We start from the raw sequence: 22,598 nt of genomic DNA on the forward strand, positions 1-22,598 counted from the left end.
TGATTTTCTACTTATTTTTTCAAAAGAAAATCTTAAAAAAGAAAAAAAAGTAATCAGTTACTGTTGGGGTGGGGTTTTTTTCATGCTTTCCTTAATTTAATTTTCCCAATTTAGTCATCTTCATGTATGCCACCCTTACGCTGGGTATCTTGGCTACAAAAAATGACCCCCGTTTGAAGCATGCCTCTTGCTTTACCAGTCTTTGAGCAGCTTATTCAAAAATATGAAACAATATGCGGACTTAAATTCAGTGTAATCTGCCCTCTGAGAAAGACACAGAATACAACTTCAGAAAGATGGAGCTAGAAATGTTAGAGAAATGCTTGGTTTCTTTTGGTGTCTTTTTAGTGAAGGTAATGCTAGAAGGTGAATATAACCGCAAATTCAGGTGAAAACATAGGAGCAGACCATTCTGAATACATGATTTCATAACTGTATAGTATGTATTTATCACGTGCAGAAACTGAAATATGTCTTTAAGCTCAGTATCAGCGGGTTTAGCAGTGTGTTGGCATCTTTGAAGTTCTACCTGAATGTTTTTGGTCTCTATTTTAAACAGAGGTGGCTTAAATGCCTCAAGTGCCCTTAATGTATAGTGCTGTATATCATGGTAGGTGCTCACTAGGTTTTCTCAGCTTAGGCCAGAATGAAAACTGTTTCTCTAGTGAATTATACTGTAAAACACTTTTTCTAGAGGGTTTTATTGAAATGCCAGCGTACTTAGGGCCAAATCGTCCTACCTCATGCAGGGTTCATGTAAATGACTTTTCCACAGAACCTATTATGGTTGAAGATGGGATCTGAAAGCTGCACGGTCCTGTGTAGGTGCCATGTTGCATGCTGTGCTTTGATCCTGACCACCTTTGCATGAGCTTTTTGTGACCCAGTTCATTGCTATGACAAAAAATCATATCCCTTCTCCAACCTTCTAGCCAGTGGTCACACAACAAGAAAGGTTGTTATTCCCCATTGCAATAATCCACTTTTCTTGAAAAGAAAATCAGCAAGGTACCAGCCGTAAGGTGACTGAATAGAGGTTGGCTTGTAGCTCTGTGCCGTGCCAGGCAGCCTCTTATGGTGTTCTTGGTGTCTCCAGCTGAGCTTTCCAGCCATTGCTACTAGCACACCTTCCTTTTACTTCTGCTAGTAGAAAATGAGATTAGAGAGGAGAGATGGGAGTGGACAGAAGACCTATAGAGATAAGTGTTGTTCCTGTGTTACTGTTCAGTGACCCATGTATGACTATTTGGATAGATATTTCTCCTAAAATCTGGAAGGACAGCCCATGAATGAGTGAAAACTCATATTTATGACTGAAAGTAATAAAGCAAAATGTTTATGTAGAAATAAAATGTACCTGTCTTGAAGGAAAAAAAATGTATCTATATAGCTACCTAGTTGGTTATCATAGGATTTATGTTGCAGTCTTTTTAGCATCCATTTAAGTACAGGTTTTGGAAAATATGTTTGAACTCTGCTTTTTGATATCTTGCCTACTTTGCTAGTTTAAATTTTCATAAAATGAGTGTGCATGGGATTGTGCCTTTCACACTTCTGAATGTTTCCCTTCTATCCTGAAACAATCTCCATGTTGCAGGAGAAGGCTTTTCTCTTTGCCTTTTTCATTACAGACTTCCACGTTAGTCTTTTAGGTTTTTCAGCTACCTTAGAAGCAGGCTTATTCAATCTTCTTTTAAATTACTTTTTTTCATTTATAACAGGTTTTATATTTATGTGAACATAATTTTATCGCTTAGGCGGCAAGGTGAGCTGGAAAAACAGAGAGCTTAAGGACCGCAGTTTTAGCCCCTGGGCTCTGCTAAAATCCATTCATTGTATCAAGTTCTGCTTGATACTAGACCTCATAGGTGACATATGGCACACCCTATACTTGACCGGATTCCTAATAATGATGATAAAATAGCGCATTCTATGAAATCTAGCAATTATGTGAAAAGGTGAACAGAACAAGAAATCTTATGTTATGCCACTGCTTGGCAGTTCTGGTTGATTTCTTCTGTTTAAAGATGGAAAAGAAATTTTTGTAAGGTAAATAATAAATTAGTACTACTATAACCTTTTTGTTTTACTACTTTTGGTAGTGAGGAATGCTGCAGTAAATGTGAAAATCCTGTGGTTATTCAATGTCATTGCAAAACTACCTTTTTTCCCTCCTTTGAAATAGCTTTTTTGCTTTTTTTTTTTGTTTTGTTTTGTTTTGTTTTTGTGAAGTTGAAAAATTGCATCAGTGGAAGATTTCTAAACAAACTTAATGTTGTTTGAAATTAAAAAAAGATAACATTAATTAAGATTGTTCAATTTTTTGTATTAGTACTTTCAAAATATGACTTATGTTTGCCACTTAGGTGTCTAATTTGACATACATACCGGCTTTAATGTGAAACTGCAGATCAGTAAAGAGAATATGAGAATTCTTAAGTGTTACGAGACCTTTTTAGGCCATATTTTTGGGAAATATAAAATAGTGGTTTCTCCAAAGTTAGTGGAACCGTAGCGGTTTTCATGAGCTCAGTATCACAGCTCTGCGCTTAAATTTGTACTGTGTGTTTCATTTTTCAGTGCAGATAGGATCACAGATGGCTGTGGGGAAGTACAGATGCTGTTTTCCTACTGTGATTCCCAGCACTGTACGGGGAGACAAAAGCAATGAGTTAACATCTGAAGTTTTTCAGCTAAACAGAACAAAAGTATCCTGGTCATACTCATTTGTTCTGCTTGACTGATACTTTACTCTGTTCATTACCATGCATTTGCATGGACTGTATGTTTTAGACCATTAATGAGATATGTGCTAATTGTATATACAGTTAATACCAAAAATATAGAGACACAGTAGTATGACACGACTGCTTCATGCTGTACTTTGTGTTTTTTTAAAAAGTGCAATTTTTCCATTAAAATGCAGAGATCTGCAAGATTTTTTAACTACGTAATTATAACATAATATTAGTGTGACAATCTCACCGTTGATATGATGTAGCAATTTTCACTGAGTTCCCATTAATTCTGTATTAATGACATTTTGATACGATCTTGATAGTATAATCTTAATGCATGTCATATCTAATAAATTTTGAATTAGAGCTGCACTTCTGCTAGCTTTTCAAAAATCAGGTTTTAAATAGGGTATAACAGAAAACAGTTCAAAATATTAGTAAATTCTCATTATTTCATCAAGGAAATCCAATGATTGGTTAAAGCCTTACATTTCTACTTTAAGAGAAGTTACGCAGACTTCTTTATGCAGAGGTGAAGGTACATATATATATCACTAGTGTGAATAAGAGGATGCAACATGTTCTATTTGTAGCTTTCTAAAGAAACTGTGTAACATTCCCCGCTGCTCACAGTCTCTGATGGTAACCTCTGTTTGGCCATAAAACCACTATAACAACACGTATATTATAAAACAAAGCAATAAAACAAACAAGTATAGAATGAGGTGGAAAACATATTTATGGCCATCATAAATAGCTATAGCAGTTTCAGAATGACACGATATAGATATACGGTTTATGTGTGTATCTTCTATGCGACTAGGCATTATATTGCATATTATCTGACTCTCCATTTATACTTTTGAAACACTACTACTGATGTTAACATGAAGTCAGAAATACGTATTGTAATGCAAGATTCCTTATGAGAAGCTTACAAACAGCAGTTTCTCTGCGTGATTTCCACACATCCCCACCCCCTAGTGTCTCAAATTATCTCCCGCTGTAGGTTCCTAACAGGTAAATGGTGATTAAATTGCATTTGGATGTATCAAAAATGATTTTGTACTTTGGGTATAGGAGTCTGAGCAGTATAGGTAGCAGCTCTGATATTTGGATCATCTGGATTGGGACGTTTGTAAAGTTCAGGACTGAAATATCGTAATGACTTCATTGTAATAATTCTTTCTTGGATCACATTCAATCTCATTATAGCTGTAGAAGACTAAATGCTTTACAACTGATCTAATTGGATGCAGTTTCTTTCTACAAATGACTTTCTCTTTCTCTTCTTCTCTTCTTCTCCTCTTCTCTTCTCCTCTTCTTCTCCTCTTCTCCTCTTCTTCTCCTCTCCTCTCCTCTCCTCTCCTCTCCTCTCCTCTCCTCTCCTCTCCTCTCCTCTCCTCTCCTCTCCTCTCCTCTCCTCTCCTCTCCTCTCCTCTCCTCTCCTCTCCTCTCCTCTCCTCTCCTCTCCTCTCCTCTCCTCTCCTCTCCTCTCCTCTCCTCTCCTCTCCTCTCCTTTCCCCTCCCCTCCCCTCCCCTCCCCTCCCCTCCCCTCCCCTCCCCTCCCCTCCTCTCTCCTCTTCCCTCCTCTTTTCTCTTATTTTCTCTTATTTTTTTATACTGGTGGTTGGTTAGGATCTGAATGTCCTGGGGGAGGTCATCTACCCTACATCTAAGCATAGGTACCAGCCTACATTTACTGTTTTAAATTAAGGGGTGGAAGAGGGGAAGGGAAGCAAAGCATGAAGCAAAGTTTTTAAAAGACTATAAAAGTTTTAAAGAAAAATATTTGTTCAGCTTTTCAAGGGGTCTTTAAATCAGTGTCTCAGTTTCTCAGTGGAAATTGCTGGATGCTCTAATGAATTGATGCTAAAAGAATTGGTGTTAAATATGCTATATCCTGACTAGGAGGAGACAATTTTTAAAGACTCTTCTTCCACAATAACAAACAGTTGTTTCTTATCAGAAAAATTCAGCCTTATTTGATGTACACAAAAAATTAATAAGAATAATAATAAAAAAAAATTAGAAAACCCTCTGGACCCCCCACCAAAAAAAACAAAGCAAACCAAACCAACAACAAAAAAAACCCACAAAAAAATAAACAAATAAAACCCCAAATGTAATTTAAATGGAATCAAGTCCTTAAAGCAATTTTTACCCTACTTTGAAGTCTGTTGAATGTGATACCCAGAATAAGTCCATTCACTGTGAAATCATTAAGAATGATTCCTGACCTCTCCAGATGTGACTAAAATTTGTTATTCTTTCCTTGTTTTGTTAAAAATGCTATTAAAATTCTGTTTCCTAGTCTTTTCAGTTTTTAAACCAACTAGTCTCACAGAAATGGAAAAATAGCTTTTCTGAGACTTGATTTTTATTTTGTCTGCAAGGTTTATCAAGTAGCTTTCGTTTTAGAGAAGTCAAACTTACCCATCTTAATACAATATTTATTAAATAAATTATTTCAAAGTTAAACAATAAAAAAATTTAATGGACCTGTATGTAGATTGTCAAATGACCTTGATATGCATGTATTTTTTCTGTCTTCAGTTTTGAATGAATGCTGACTTCAACAGAGTTCATTTTTGGTATGAGCAGGCAGATTTGCCCTAAGGTGTCTGCTGGATATAAGCGAACCTCAGCTCTGAGATGTTAAAAAAGGGAGTTTTAACATCAGTGCCTGCTGACTGAAACCCTGTTTGTGAAGATGTCCGAACTCCTCTTTTCAATGACCTTGATGAACCTGGGGGCACGTTTGAATTAAGCATCAGTTCCTGTAACCGCAAAATGAAAGAGGTCTCTGAAACCTCGGACTCTTAGTGCTCGGTACGCTGGAGTCTAAATAAACACGACCACATGTGACAGCATCTACAAGTTCTCAAGGAAGACTTGTTTTAGACTGCTAAGGAGAGACATTTGTGATAGCTCCTGAAGAAGAAGCTTCCACAAAAAAATGTTGTTTCAAGTCTGCTAATACCAAGTAACGTACTGCAGGTCATTTGTAGGTGGTGAGGGCTGATCCCAGATCTTGTACTTGCATGACTTACCCAACAAGAAGTAGAGAATTGGATTTCCCTTGTACTGTTTTCTTCTCCTCTTCCCTTTCCTCTACCACATACAAGCTTAAATGTTAATTTATGGATTAGAAGATTCAACATTGCTTACTCTGTGGTTAACATAGGGAAGTCCACAAATCCTCGAGTGAGTTGTTTTTCTGTTTTCTGAGATCCTAGAATCGCTTCTTATCATGATGTGGTGCTTGGATCAAGTCTGTTGCTACCAGAATTACTGCAGTTATATTATTACCTAAAATGTAGAGCTTCGGTGTGGAACGAAGGTAGGCAGTCCAGAGACGTCAAATATTAAATGCATAATTATTGCTGGTTTGGACATTGGAAAAAAAAGAGGTGTTTTATAGAATGAAATAAAACTTATTCTTTTCCCCTGTGATCACATGCTCACAAAATTGCTCATTTCTCTGTACTTTAAACAGCAAACCCATGTGGGCTGCATATATTTGCTAACGGTTTGAATGATGATTTGAATTGGAAGTCTAACCTGCTAAAAGCAGTGTTAACAATGAGGTTAAATTTACTTCATTATTAGTTTAATGAACTTGCTTCTGAATTGGCTGGTTCTTAGATTTAAAAGGGGTTACCTTGAAAATATCTTACAAAGTCTAAATGACCTGCAAAGGGACCTTTGTAGAAGCTTTTACTCAACCCTGAGCTTTAAGCTATAATTTCAGCATTATGGTAGCCAGGATTTTTTTTTTCCTTTTTTTCTTGTTACTGAAGTTAGTTAGGTGCTATCCTTGGGCAGCTGCATCATTTGCTAAGCTGAATGCAAATGTATCAATGCATTGTAAGCTAGTATTCTAACACTGTTTTGTTATGTGATGCACCTTTTCATTCTTAAAAAAACCCCAGATTATTCTTCCTCTGAGATGCTGTGAAAGTTGAGTTAGATAGGTGATTCTGAGTATTTCTGCTATATGCATACTTGTAAGAGGTAATTATAAATATCCTCTCTCACCTGAAATACATACTTTTAAAGGAAGGTGAATTGCACACTCCTGAGGAAGACACTGCTAGAAACTCTTCCATGCTTTTTACACACATGTCACTCATGTACCTTCATTTGCCATGCAAGCAAGTCTCCCAGGTTTCACCATTCAGAGTGAGTGGATTCCTGCAGCGTTCATAAACGCACGTACCTTGAAGATAGGGAACCAGTCACCCCGAACCTATTATCTCACAAAGGGCTGGTGTTAATGTGTCAGCTTTCAATCAAGCGCAGTAATAAGCTGCATGTATCAATTCTATGTATGTGTTTGTGCTGGTGGCAGTTGTACGTGCAGATATAAAATATTAGGCCCAGCATATTGAAATACTTCACCCTGAGATTGAACGCTTTGCCTTCCCATTTTGGAAAGAATGTTTTGCCCTTTGGTAGCTTAAAGATTTGTTGAGAGTTTAGTTAAATGTTAGAGAAACTCTCAACTGGGAGGGAAGGAATGAGAAGGTGGAGTGGGAAAAGCAAGAGAAAAAGTGGGGAAAGGACTGCCAAATCTATTTTCAAGGTTAAAGCGAAATCTTTCTCTGAGGGAAAGAGAAATGTGAATACGAACTGAAGAAGTGTCTCCTCTAAGTTGCTTGTCCCTTCTGCTCAACCAGTACTGTTGTCTCAGAACTCTGCTCACACTCATCTTGCATCACGCAGGTCTGCAATGTCAACTAGCTCGCAATTATCTTTAAGAAGAGAGTACTGATGTCGGGGGTTTTGTACTTCCTGCATTATTTAGGATGGTATTTATCACACTGTATTTGAGAGCTTAGATTACTACTTGGGAATTCAGTATGTCTGGCTAGTCTTTTGAAGACACAGAAATGCAGTATGTTGTATAGAGTGCAAAAATGTATCATTAACTATTCTAGTAATCTAAAATGGTGCCTCAGTTCAGCAAAAATATGTATACATGTGCATTTGTATGCGTGTATGTATATGTGTAAACATATAAAAATACGTTAAAAAGCTGGCATTTTCTGCACTGCAGTGGTGATGCAATATCTATGTCATGATGTGGTCTGCTTCACAGAGCACTGGACATGAAATTGGGATAGGTAATTTCTACCTCTATCTTTGCCTCAGTTGTAGGTATATTTCACAAATAAAAATTTACCCACTGCATTTGTAAAACACCCTGAAATGAAATGTGTTATATTTTTTCCAACAGTTGTGCCCTTATTCTTTTGAAAGTCTTTTGTGCAAAGTCTTCTGAAGGCTTCAACATTTAGAATTTTAATATTCAACAGCAAGATACGTTAATGATTTGCTTTGTTAAGTGTATTTACAGAAATTTCTCTCTATTAACACATATGCATTGAAAATAACTGAATATAATATATGCAATCATTTCATGATTCCCTTTTTTTATTACATTTATTTTGAAAGAATGAACATAAAATTAGGACCCCTGCTATAGCAGTTATTACATAAACACACAGTCATAAATGGCTGTATTTCTGCCCTGGCAAGCATAAGCTTGTGTTGTATTTTGCAAAGGTAGACAATTGATTCATTTTCTTCTCTAAACTAGGCAGTGCTATTCCTATTTTATCAGTGCATTTAGCCAAACTTACAAGAACCTGTGTGACAACTAGTGTTTGAAATGCCTTCCAATTTTGCACTAGTAGTTCCATTGTTTTCTTCTAACTTGTACTTTTGGTGTATGGTTATTTGTAATAGAGCATATACAATCACCTTACTTCTGCTCATTTAGCTAGGAGTAATTATTTATTTACTAAGATTGTCAATAAATTTAAGCCAAGAAAGGGAAAGCCTTTAATTATAAGAGTGAAAATACATAATGTCTTAAGAGTTTTACACATCTAATGTGTTTATATGGAATGTTTCTATCCAAGGTCTTTGAAGTTCTTATATATTAATATTTGATCTCTCTTTAAGTGTACACAGCACTAAAATGTTGGCTGTACAGTCTAAGAGTAAAAAAAAATTGCAAACAATTTTCTCCCATTTTTTCGTATAAATGTACTATTCTTTTCTTAAGAGGCACATTACTTTGTTAAAGTACATCTCCTCTAAAACCCATACCAAAACAAAAATGCCCAAACTCTTCAAAACAACAGAAAGCTTTCGCCCAAGGTCAGTTAGCTCAATATGAGGGGGGGAAAGGGTGTTTTCTATGTCTTAAGGCAAAAGCAGCCTAAGCACAATCAATTCTGACAAGAATAGCATTTAAGTGCCTTGCCCTTAATTACCGACGGTTGCCTCTCAAAATGCAGGTTTTCCTTTGTCCTACCTGCATTCACCCCTGGGCGTTCCTCTTTGCGGTAATACAGTTTTATCTGTGCTTATCTCAAAATTTAGGCTTGCCATTGCTGCAATCCCTGCTTAAGCACTGCTGCTAACTGCTCCTAAGAGGCCGGCTGTGCCCAAGTGGATCCAGAGCCCCCACACCCCCACCCTGACCTGAGATGGGAAAGTTTGCTCTAAAACCTTTACACTGAGCCCTTGAGGTGTTCCTAGGCTGAACCTGAGCTGTGACAGTCTTTGTAGGGGATTCACACCAGAGCAGGACTAAAGCAGCAGTGCTGGTAAGCATGAAAGCTTCCTAATTGTTCAATCCGTTCTGATCATGATGGAGAAATTATGCGAAGAATGATAATGGGGTGTCTGAGTGGTGTAGCTCTACTGTAGCTACAGATTGCCTGTCCTGGAGACATTAAACTACTTGTGGAGATATTCTCCCGTGCAAGCATGATAAAACCCTTGAGATGAAGCCAAGACCTAGCAGTAGGCCTCTGTTTTACCCGACCCCTCAAAAAAGAGGCAGAGCAGTAATAATTCTTTTTTTAATAAAGGTAATAAAAAAAATAAGTAATAAAAAATAATTATTTAGGTTGCAAAATTTCACAAGTTTTCTTAAGCTCAGTTAGCATCACCAGGCATAACTTACTTTCTTGATGCACCAGTACCTTCCCCTCTGTTCCATCCCGTATGTGTGCACGTAAAAGGAGGATGGAAGAAGGATTAGCTGCTGATACATGACCATGAGGTGCCCGGTAGCCTGGGAAGGTTGGCTTTTTCTGGAACAGAAAATGACAAGCTGACTGCACTTTTTATGACCTGTTTACTATTCTATCATAAGTATCCATGGTAACATGTTCGTTCATGCTGGTATGTAGCAACAAAATAACAATAAATGTTGATTTAAACTAATGTGGTTGAATGGAACTTGCTGCCAGGTGTGCTGAAAAGAAGATACTAGAATTGGAATACAAGGAAGAGGAGTCAGAAATACATTATTTTATTCAGTTTTGGCTACGTATCTTGTCTTTTCTTGGTTTTACCTCCCTCCATCTCAGTCTGCTACTGAAGAATGTAACCAATAATTTAATTTATTAATTCTATATGTAAGCTGTATGATTGTCTCGTTAAGGGTCAATACTAATCTGAAAAAGATTTCCATTCATTTCAAACAGTGAATTTCTGTTTGCTTTGAAGGAGTCCCAAATTACTCCTCAATAAACAGTTGACTGCCACCTTAAACTATGGAAACTTGTTTTATGTTTGTGCTGTATAATGTAGTTTCTGGATGCCTTTCATAAGACCAGACAAGCACACAGATGACCAAAATCGTTCTTGTAATGGTGGTGCTCCATTCAGTTGTAGACAAGTTTGGTTGGTTTTGCTGTGGGGGTTTTTAGTTGGTTTTGGTTGTGGTTTTGTTTTGGGTTTTTGTATTGCATAGGAAGATAATTCTTGTTTAAATGTTACTTTCATGTCATTTGCTACCAGGTGAACTTCACTTGTGTCAAGGTATAGTTAGAGTCTGAAAACATCTTTAATGCTGGTTGATTTAAATCAGGATTAGGATCAGGTGAAGTACCAGCACACAAAGCAGGAAAATGGTCTTACTGCTCTGTAGGTGTTAGCTGCTTCAGGTGGTGAAGGGCTTTTAGAGATGACATCAATGTTTCTAAATACCATTTTGGAAGCTGTTTCTGGTCTTACCTTCAACCTGATGTCGTGCTGTGGTGAACACATACCTGACTGAAGCAGTAACTTGTGAATTCTGGCTTTGCAGAATCCCCCCCTCCCCAGGTGCGGTGGCAGGCTGCTCTGGAACTTGGCACGCACTTGAAACAATTCCTGCCTCTGTAGCACCTCTCTTGTCTGGGTTGGCTTCAAATAAAGACACTAATTGGAAAACACTGGTGGTATTTTCACTGTAGTTTTCTTTTTTTTTCTCTTTCTTGCAGGCAGCCCCCGGGCCCCGCCGCGCTGCGCCCAGCCCCTCCGCACATCCTTCAGGACGCGGCTGCAGCCGGTGACCGCAGGGCTCGCAGGCGGCCGGGCTGTGGGCTGGCGGCAGCAGCTCGCTGTGCTTCGTGACATCATTCCTGGAGCTCAGATCCTCTTCGGAGCGCCTTCCCGGCCGGGTCTGGGGGTCTGCCCGCTCTGGCGGAGCGAGGACCCTCCCGCAGAGGGGCGGGCAGCTCCCCGGGCGGGGCGAGGCGCAGGGCTGGAGGGGAGAGTCGGGGGACGAGCATCCTGAGCGGCGGAACGAGCGGAGGAGCTCCACTATGAAATTCATCTCTGCCTGTTACTTGCTGCCTCTCTTTCCTGCGCTGGTCTTAAGCTCTAGGTGAGTACCGACAGCGTTTTTTGCTTAGAGTTCTCCTGGTTTGGTTGCTTTTTCAGATTCGGTACTCAAATAACACAGATTTTAGCTTTTACTGGGGTGCTAAGTTTAGAGCAGATACCTTCTCTGATCGTTAACCCTCCCCCTCCAGATCCTCTGAAAGATTCTGAGTCTTCTCTTGGTGTTTCTCGGATTTATTTTTTCTTTTATGATGTAAAAGAGCTACTCCTGTATAACTTGACCCACAGCTGGTGTGATGTAACGAGACTGTACAAATACCAGCTTCATCTATACAGCAGCAAATCCAGATAGACTCTGTTTCGTTGGAAATAAGGAAGCCAAACAGCTGAAATTGAGAACATGCTGACGTTTTCCCTTATAGAGTGCAAAAAATATAAACACTTGAAAAATCTCTCGGTTTGGCTTTGTATACCTGAACATGGACCGAGGGCTTACCGTCGCTTACCGTGAAATGCAGGTGAGATGTTGCAGTGTTATCTCAATGCCAGGAAACATGTTAAAAAGTTACTGCAATCTACAAACATTCCTTTCCGTGCAACTGTAATAAATCACTGAGAAAATATGAACAGAAATCTATTGCGGCTTAAAAATAAAACCTGTTCTGACCGTGCAGTGTTGTGATAAGATAATGTGTACTGCTCAGTCGCTCAGAGATAGTAAATTCCCCTTGCTGTGCATGTAACGTGTTCAGCACAGAAAAGATAAAGCTGAGAGACTATCCCGTTGTCTTGATGGACAGAGATGGAAAGTTAGTGTGGGGTACAGAGCACTGCATTTAACGTGTGACAATGTTCTCAGTTCAGGCTTCTTAACGTCCAGTTCCTTATCAGAAAATCCAACCTAAATTGTGAATGTGGTCTTTTTTTGCTGTTAGAAGTTTATAGGATACTTACTGTAAGTCCACAAAGCATGTTATCAGAGGATCTATCTTGTACATTTATCAGGGAAATGTGTCTTTTGCTGTTAAATCAGTATCACAGCAGTTCTTTGAAAAAGCACTGCATGTTTTAAGCCTTAATAGTTTACTGAGACTAACAAAAAAAAAAAAGGGGGGGGGTATGGCTGCTAAGTACTCCAAGTGAGGTATAGCAAGGGCACATCTCTGTACATACTCAGCCACAGGCAGGTAAAAACTCTGACAAACTGAGTGGGAAAAGGCCTGAGTGCAAGATATTCCTGAGAAATCGGGATTATCAAAATGCTTCAATTAATTACTTCATGCTTTTGGAAGGGGTTGCTATTAGCAAGGGAGGGTACTTTTTTTTTTTTTTTTTGGTTACTCTTCTGATTTAGGCACTCTGCAGTCCATATGAACTACTCCAATGCTCTCTGAAATAAAACACTTGGAGGAAAATTTTTATGTATTGTGATTCAATAATTATCCCTTCTGAATTAAGAAGGGGTCTAAAGAGACATTCAGTAGCAGTCAAGTGTGAAGCTTCTTGTCAATTCGGATTAATAATTTTACACTCACTTAAGAGTGATGCATTGTTTGCTAAATTATGCCAGAGTTAAAAAGGGGAGGAAGCACCAAGCCAGCTTGTGCAGATGCAGGTTTGTATCTTGCATGATCTTGTGCAGATTAAACTGTAGTGGAAAGACATAGGGAAAACTATTCTAAATTTTCATACTTTCTTATTTTTATGAAGTGTCTTACAAACTATTTGAACATTCAGGGGACCAAACTTGGACACGGTGTCTAGTGTAAAGCCCTAAAAACAGGTCCTTGTCTTCTTGAGAAAATATGACCTGTATGAAAAATGGACTGTAGCACACTCTTGAGAATCGTAAAAAAAATTCAAGTCCCTCCCCATCTTTCAGAAAATAGTTGGAAAGAATATGAAGAAGTTGAAGTTGGTATGTGAATACTAATTATGAACGGTCTGACTCCGAGGAGTGAGTACACTTTTTCATAAGAGTATAACTGTGTGTCACGTGATGATTTATGTTCTTATGTAATTGAGGGATGAAAATGATCAATGTGAGAGAAATTCCAGTTAAAATTCCACCCAAGTACAATACGTGTTGCAAAGTGAAGTTTTGCTTTTGATGCCAGATTGGTCATCCTGTCAAAAAAGGAGACTGAAACTCTACTATGGAGTTGGAGATTTATACAAGTCCTGGGCTACTCTGTATAGCAGTTGTATTCAGTCACTTGATTTTTAACTGGCTGTGTAGAACATAAAGTAATTTTTCAACAGCACATGATGGAGGTTTAAAAAATGATACAGTGCTATCAATATGCCATCTACTGGAAAGAGATTATGCTTTAATCTCCTTCAGCAGAAGGCAATTCTGTCTGCGGCAGTTAGTGTTTCTTGTAAACGTATGGTTAATTCATTGGTTGGACCCAGAGTAGGTTTGCAGGACTAGTTGTGTTTGCAGAAAGCAGGGTCTAATATCCTGCTGTGTGAAATTGCTTAGCTAAGGCAAAGCACCAGCCTTGCAGGGCAGAAAGTTTTCCATCCTGAGGATTTATGTGGTGGTTTGTTTGTTTTTTTTTTTTTTTTTTTTAAGTTTGTACAGAAGCACAGTATCTCCATTTCATAGATTGGTGCTGAAATCAGTCAGCCCAGGACTTGCTGCGAAGGTGGGCAGCTGCTGCTTTTTGTTCCTTGTCACAAGGTGATGCCATCTTCTTTGCGTCAAGTCACGGGGAATAGTTTTGGAAGACCTCAGCATGCTTTCAAGCCTCGTTGTAAACCAATCTGAACTGAGTTCAACTATGTTAATGAAGCATGTAGTGTTTTCATATTTTATAGTGTTGTTGCAAAGGGGACAACCTACAGATATCAATTCTAAGATTGTGTTCATGATTAACTTTTGATTTCAGAACCCTCTGTAGCTAACTTCTCAGCATGGTCTAAAATCATATGCATGAACCAAATCCTATCAAATGGCAGAAAGTTCATGTTTTTGACATGAATGATGTTTTTTTGTATCACCTAAACACAGTTTTGGTGCAGCTTTGAGACACAATGGTGACTCTCGACCATATTGCCTGTTGGTTGTGCCAAAGAGGTAACAAGATTGAGGTGTATTTCCCTGCCCGGTTAACTATTTATCTTTTGATGCAGTAAGTAAAAAATACTGCTCTAAAATGAGTCTCATAAAAAGTTAAAGGGAATGTTTTTGAAGGTGAATTTAACTGAAGTTTGTGTTTTCTTGTCCGTTTTTATATTTCCTTGGACAACTTGGTTTTGACAGATCTGATGTGATGGTTGTGTACAAGTCACTGGTTTTGTGCTGTGCTGAAGACATCCTTTTTTTCATACTACTTCAGAAATGAGTCCCGTGGTACGGAGTGCTCGGCGAGTGCACATAGCATGTAATAGGCTCAGGGTCTGATTCTGCAGCCATCTGTGTGCTTTTGTGGTCCCAGGCCTCTAAAGGTTATTACTGGAAAGCTATTTGTTTGCATGAAATTGGTCATTGGGGTCAGTAACTAAGTTGTGTCATCCGGATTATCTCATTTAATGAGACTTCCTTACTTTTAGCCAAGAGGACAGTTTTCTGAATATTACTTGAACATTGCTTTTGAAAGGATGGATATTTTGATCACCAACAATTTTTTTTCTTGTCCAAGTGACAAAAATCTGACCCTGTAGAAGCAGCTTGATGTGAAACAAAGCTTTCTCTTTTTTTTTTTTTTTTTTTTTTCATGACAGCGAATTCTTTCTGTCCACACAAGAAATATGACAAAAATGCAAGACATTGAATAATTTGATTGGAATAGAATGCTTTATAGCTGAGAACAAGACCATAAACCTAGCAAGATGCACTTTAAGAAAAATAATAATACTACTACTACAGCAACTCATTAAATGGATGTATAAACATCAGGGCTGTAAAAGGCAGAACTTACATTATTTTAATGGCAGAGAAATGGCTGGTGGTCGTATTTTCGGAAAGTGCAGTTTGCTGCTAGTCTGACTACACTGATGTTACAAAGCAATCTGTAATTCATTGGCATCAGAAGTATGTCACCTCTGTAGTCTGTAGCAGGATAAAGGTAGTGTGCTCATTTCTGGTAGGTGGGTGTTGCTTAATGAAGGTACGGGTGTTGATCTGGGGTATGCCTGTTGTCAGAAGTGACAGAAACTTAGTGAATTCACTTACTTTACTGAATATGAGAACCTGACTTGAATGCTTGCTTTTTCCCTGGACGTATTTTTGAGGTAATTTTTTTTCTTTGCTTGTTAGTTTCGGTAATTATTTTTTAAGAAATATGAAAATATTAATATCTTTCCTTCCTCTTGGATAAAGGTGTGTGAAAAACTGTAAGACTTGAGAAAAGATAAAGTGAAACATCTTTAATGTTGTTGTCTTGCGGGTGGGGTGTGGAAATGTTGAAAATCCTTGTTTCTGGTTTTTAAGGGCTTTCCCGTCTTAGAAACACTGTTTGGGCTACAGTCAGATGTTGAAGTAACAGTTTTTCATTTAGACTACTACAAGAGTAAAGGGAACTGTGTTCCTCCCTTGATTTCGAGGTGGCAGAATGAGGCTTGCTTTGTGTTAATGCCCTCAGCTGTAGCCACACCATCGATATGTGCTCTAGCAGGTAGCCAAAAGCAATGCTCATTTTTGAAATCTCAGACTGATGTCCAGCAGTGCCCTTTCTTTGCCCCGTGACTGAAGGTGAACTCTGCAGAGTGGTAGCAGGCTGCTACTTTAGCAGAAAAGATGAAGCATTTTTGCTGTGGGTTTGGTGGATAACAGAGACTGTCTTAATATTGTGCTTTCTGAATTCTTCCAGAAATCCAGGGGCATTAACTCTATCATTTGTCTCCTGCTTAGAATTCCTTTCACATTTACTTTTGATGTCTGAGTTTTCTGGGCCGTGAAAGCTTTCTGATTTCTATCAATGTGGATGATGATGCATGTTTGGTTAATGGCTTGTAAGGATGTACATCTGAGGTACAGGAGTGACATTTAGTATATGGCTTGTGACTTTACTGTACCTGAAGAACCATGTGTTTTGTTGTGGACTGTGTTTAAACATAATGGGATAAATTTAGCAGTGGCACAACTCCATTAGTTCAAAGAACATGTTTATCTTGATGGCTTTATTTTGGTGACTAGCAAGTGGCTGATACAGCAAGACAGAAGGTACTTGGTGAAGGAAAGCCTTTTCATTCTTCTGGGAGAAAAGTTCTGAGCTCCAGTGATACACTGAGAAAGAACAAAACCTCAAACCCTCATAACTACCACCCCCAACTCCCCAAAACAAAAAAAAAACCCAACACTAAACAACCAAACCCAAACAACCAAAAAACCAACAAAACCCCAAACCAACTAACCAAAAAAGTCCAAGTACCAAACATGAGCAGGAGGAGCTGTTACTCCTCCTCGCCCCTGCACAAAGCCTATGGCCTCAGGGGTGCAGTGCCCAACTACAGAACTAGTAACGGCAAAACTGGAGACCCTTTTCTTGGCACGAGTGTGGTCACCCACCATGCTGCCTTAGAATACATGGCGAATCTGCAGGCTGCAGTATGGTGCAGAGATTGCCAAAGGAGCTTTCAAACACAGTAGGTGGGGTACATCTATCTTGTGTAGAAAAGTAAAACTGAACTTGCTGTAGCTGGACGACTTTGGCATTGGAATGAGATTGCCTAAAGCTTGTTTGGGAATCTCTGTATTTGAACTGCATTATGTATGCATATAAAAATATGTATGTGTATATACACATATATTCCTAATAGTAGCCTTATGTGATAGACTTGCTTATTCGTGTTTGCAGCCCTTCTACAATAGGGCAACTACACATTTTTTCTATCAGCATGTCTTGGACGTGGCAAGGAGGGGTGGGGAGAGATTTTTTTTTTTTTTTTCTCAAGTGTGTTAAATTTTATCGGATTTTCTGTTGTTATCATAGGGCTAATTCTTTGTCAAGTATCATGCCCTTGTAAGTGGTAAGCTCGCTATGTTATCTTATTATCTGGGCTAAAACATTTAGAAGTGTCCTACACATTTCAGCTCACCAACCTAAATTAGGAGTCCAGAAAGTCTTTCTCAGTTAGGTCAGCAATACTGAAAATATATTATTTTGTGATGTTTTGTCATTTATGTTTTTGATTCCTGGAATATGCAAGAAAGAAGAAGAAAAGATAATGAGGGGAGGAGAAGAAGGGATGCTGCTAAAAGCTTTTGTAACCTTCAGGAAAGACTTATTTTAGATTTGATATAATCTATAGTTAAAATATTCTTCAAGTTCCATGTGTCTCAGATAAATCCTGAGGATCTCTAGAATTCAGTCTTAATGTAATAGAACAGTTGGAATTTTGCTTGTTGTACTCCATATAATGCATTTCTGCCCAGGAGACTTGCTGTGGAGTTACTTTTGACATTTTAATGTATTCTTTATGTTTAGAGAAATTAGAATGCTGACATTTTCCTGTTTCTTTCTCATTTTATTAATTTATAGCTAGGGCAGAATATAAGGATATCTTAACCTAAATTTGTAATCTCTCTTTCTATGAGATTGGAAGTTCAATATTATTTTCTGTATTTAACGGGAACCTTTTCACAGATAGTAATCTTCATGACATACAGCTGCAGACAAATCAATCTCATTCATGCCACATGTCAAAACCAGTGCTTCTTCTCATTGTCTAGTTTTGTGCAATGGCTACGCCAGCTGTCTTGTAAGGGTCAGATCTGTAAATTTTCTCTGTATGGAAGACAAGTAATATGTGTGTCAGAAAGAATAAAGGCATTTCATATCATCCTTCAATCTTAATACCGTGCGAAGGTTTAAGATGCAGATTGCTGTATGTGCCGTTTCAAATACATCAGAGTGGCATGTACCTTTTAGGAAGCTGAAGAGTAAATATGATATTGCATCAAATAGCATTTTTAGCGTGCTGCTGTAGATTTTTCTTCTTCTTGTGCTATTACACACTTATTTTACCCCTTACCGCATCTCACTTCCATGTTTATTAATCTTTACTTTTACTGTGTATTATCTTAGCAATGGCTTTTGTAGTGTCCCCTCTGAAGTCTTAGCTGTATTTGTTGAAACAAACAGGGCTTCAGTCAATCATGACAGAACTCCGTGTGTGTGACTCTTAGAAGCTGAAGGAATAGGTGTGTATGGAATTACTCAGTATCTTACTTGTTGATACTGATTGATAGCTCCTATGGGAAAGAGTAGAGAAGTGTCAAAAAATCCTGGTGTTTTGTCTCATTGTGCTTTCTTAGGAAGATAAGGTTAGTAATGCTGCCAGATAGTGTATTTTACACAGTGTTATTTTTTTCCATCCATTTACATACTCTTATTGTTATTTATGAATAGTCATCTTTGGATGATTTATGTTCACAGTTGCCTTGTAGAGAATAGGTAGCTTTCCTGTTCATTTACTGATTGTGAAAGATGGAGCTGGTTGAAAAACAGATTTACCTGCTGTCAGGCAAGTTGCAGCACTTTGATCTGCGATTAGGTGGGATTCAGCAAATATGGGCTTGGTTTTCAAATGCTTTTCTTCTTCAGTTGGAGCTGGAGCTGCAGCAGAACATCCTTCCAACTTCTCCATACAAATGCCTTCCAGTCCACCACACTTGTACCCAACGACATGTACTATCAATGGCTTTACTCCTACGAGAGCATCAAGGCACCGTCCATGAAAAGACAGGCAAACGGGGGGTAGTGATGGGGTGCGGGCTGGAGTTTTGCTGTAGTATGACTCTTCACTGTATTTTCAATAGCTGTTACGGGTCTTTGTAGAACTTGGTTGGGTGTGGAGGCAGGGAGAGACAAGTTGCCAAGTGCTCTAAGTGGGAAACAAAGTGTGGTTGTTACTAGTACTCTGTAATTGGATTCTCAATACTTGATACTGCTTTTCAGGTGTTTTTGTGATTTTGTTTACTTGAATGACTACAGAAGTAGGAGCTGTGACTTTGTGCCTCAGCGTTGTTTGGTGGAACTGGGGGACCTAGAGTGACACTAAGCCCAGTAATACACTGTGCCCAGCTTACATAGGCCATCCTCATCACATCTGTATGATTTTGCAGTTGCGTTTGTTTTAAGCTAGGCTGTGGCAGGCAGCGACCAAGGGGAAAACCTAAGATTTTACTGAAATGTGGAAGAGAAAAGGGGGAAAAAAAAATTGTGCAAAAATTGAACTGACAGGACTGAAAAGCAGCTGTGCTCTGGGTGGCATTTGATTGTCTGTTGAGGAAGTTTCTTCCTCCTGATGCAGCATAATGAAATGCATACTTGATGTGCAAAGAGAGACTGTCTCTCTTGAAAATGGAGAAATAAAATCAATTTTACTACTGCTTCGCTTACAGCCTTTTTGTAAAGAAATATTTTTCAGGGTGTGGTGATGCTCAGCCAGGGTGCAAATCAAACAGCTGTGTTCAGTGAGTAGCTGAACCTTTGAGCTCCTTTGCTGAAACCCATCAGTTGATGCTTAATTCTTATTCTGTGTGCCAAAATACACAACATGGTCATTGTATTCTCACTACTTACTAGTAGCTGGCAGAGTCTATTAGCCCCACTGCACATCCACTCCTCTATTCTACTGAAAGTACAGAAGTTCTTGGCATGTGTTCCTTTGAAAATAGGCACTGTGGCTTTTCTGTTGGTTCTGTTTTGTTTTCTTCCCCCTTCCATGAAGGGAGTCAAGGTCTGCCAAGGGACCAGACATTTTAGAAAAGCTTAATCCCTATAACCTGTAGTGGATTTTCTTCATGTGAGTCGAACCTGATGCCTTTTGATTTTTGAAAGGGGATAGCGTGTTGGCTGTACTAACCTTGTGGGTATCTGAACATAACTGAGTGCTATATGCTTTGAAATGTACTGTTGTTTAGCTGCTGATGTGTATGGGGGATACCAAATAGTCCTGATTGTTAGCAATCCATCCTGACTTCTTTTAGAAAGTCTGGCCTTGCAGGTTTCTTTGTTTCACTCTCAGCTGAGGAATAGGGTTATTTGGCTTAATGCAAATGTGAGGCTTGGGGAATGAATCTGTAACCATGGTGCCTAGATGACAATGGGGTGCGGGGGGGTCAGAACCCACCACAGCGGTGCTGCCTCCCTTCTGTTTCCTTCATTAAGCATCTCCAACTTTGCAATCAGTGCAGCCTGTGCGATTTAATTTGGTGAAAAATCAGTCTACAATACCGCTTTCTGTGAAATCTCTGCATTCATACATGAATGATGTATGAAAAAAATATGTATGAAAAAAATATACTCCTCAAGTGCCTAGACAGTGAATAGAGACTTCTCTGCAGTTGCTTTTTTATTTAGTTGTAAAAGAACTATCTGCTGTTCAATATACACAGTAGTGCTGTATTTGGCTCAGGAAAGGTTGTGAAAGCAGACATTTAAATTTATGTTTTTCTTTAAGTCATACCTCTCTCTTTGTCCCTTTTCAAACATCCTAGTTCCTTCCCTAATTTCCACTCAACTGGAGCTCTCTTGGCTCAAGGGAAGATTATCTGTTCCTGGAAGCAGAAAGAATTAAATTGCTGTAAAACTAAATAGTAAAATCAGTCTTAAAGAAATACTAATCAGTTGTTCAAATGGACTCAGACAAACTTGCATTTCTATCTGTTTTCATGTGGTAGTATACAATATTGTCTGTTTTGTTCGTACCTAGACTGAAATATTTTAAATAGCTTCTGAAATAACAGGGAAGATATATAGGACATGTATATCAGAACAAAGTGTTTAAGGAATATATGTTCCCTTTGTATGAGACAAATCCTTTATCTCTGGTTTATATTTGTCACCTGAAAGGTTTAACCCATTTCCATCAAATAGGAAGTTGATTCTGTGGTCAGGGTTAAATATCATAGCATTCGCTCTACTGTAGGGACATCATATGTTTCTTTGCTGCTAAAGCTTGATGATTATATCACGTGTTAAAATGGTACTTCTATGCAATAATACTTAGTCATTAAAGGAAAATGAAGTTTTTGTCACACTGGATTAAACCTATAGAATAATTCAGTTGACAAGAGCAGTTGCTACCAGAGGAAGGTGAAAAAACCTTGGAAGAAGCAGTATAGAATAATTTTATGTGCCTTAAATTTTTCCATGGTCTAGAGAACGAAATGATCCTAAAGGTAGTTTGAGCCATTCCTGTAGAAGAATATTCAGGTGGGTAACAGAATCTTTATTCTTGCAAATATTTGCAAGGACGTATCTGGAAATATGAGTAGATGTGTTTTCAGCAATTCTGTTGGTGGCTAAACTAGAAACAAACACACATCCCAGCTACCCCCCCAGCCACCTGTTGGGAATTTTCACTATACAAAGTCAGAAGGGAGAAATTGCCATAGCCGTTCTAGGGCCAGATAGAATAAGATATCGAAGGGGTGAAAAGGAAACACAACTAACTTGGATATCTGTTAGAAGGAGACAGATAAAAAGGGGCACTATGTGGTGAATGAATAAGTTGGAGTATTGATACTATTCTAGAGATACTCTATTTACCTGTATCTTACCAGAGGCTAGGTACATAATTTGCTACTCTTCCTGTATAAAGGTTAAAACCAAAAATAATTAAAAAATTCTTATAAATGTAAGGTGTGAGAAAACATTGGAGGGAAGGAGACGCGTTTTGCTGTTTGTTACTTCTCATGACTTAGAAATTATGGTATCGGTGTTAGGTTTAATTCTTTAAAAGATTAAGAAATGATTTAAAAGTATGGCTTATAAGTCTCCTAGTCAGCAGTAAAAGGTAGCACTTTCACCTCAAATCTAGGGCAATCGAACAGATTCGTCTTGTGCCTATACTCCATATACGTTAAACCTCATAAATGATGTACACCTAATACTAACTTATGGGTAAATTTTTTTTTATTTTTTTTTTTTTTTTTTTTTTGAGAAAAGATAGTTTGTAGGGGGAAATGTCCTTAGTGCTCATTACTTACCACACACTAATGAGGATGGAGAGATATCCAACCCATTTCTTGTTTATTTAATGAAAAAGAGTAGCAGTTGGAAAGTCCCCTCATCTGAAGTAGATGCCAAAACATCATTGTGGGTGCTGATAAAAAAAACAACCTTAAAGACTGCAAAATTGTATCCAATTTTGTTAGTGTATTTTCTGAAGGTGAAAATATCTCTTCTGCTCAAGGGAAAATACATAAATATGTATACTGTATGTGTCTCTGTGTAAAGGATTTCTAGTTGTTGGCATAAAATGAAGTAT

At 38.3% G+C, this 22,598-nt stretch overlaps 1 protein-coding gene across 2 annotated transcripts in view; it reads left to right on the plus strand.

Annotated features, from left to right (window-relative positions):
- Window positions 1-22,598, plus strand: part of LUZP2 (leucine zipper protein 2) — a 291,793-nt gene that overhangs the window by 70,829 nt on the left and 198,366 nt on the right. For both annotated transcript variants that reach the window (XM_080405373.1, XM_080405374.1), the window contains one exon: window positions 11,030-11,415. In XM_080405373.1, the coding sequence (XP_080261499.1) occupies window positions 11,354-11,415 (62 nt within the window). In that variant the 5' untranslated portion in view covers window positions 11,030-11,353. The remainder of the gene's footprint in view (window positions 1-11,029; window positions 11,416-22,598) is intronic.

Source organism: Falco punctatus (assembly GCF_963210335.1).
Source record: "Falco punctatus genome assembly, chromosome: 10".
NCBI classification, from domain to species: Eukaryota; Metazoa; Chordata; class Aves; order Falconiformes; family Falconidae; genus Falco; species Falco punctatus.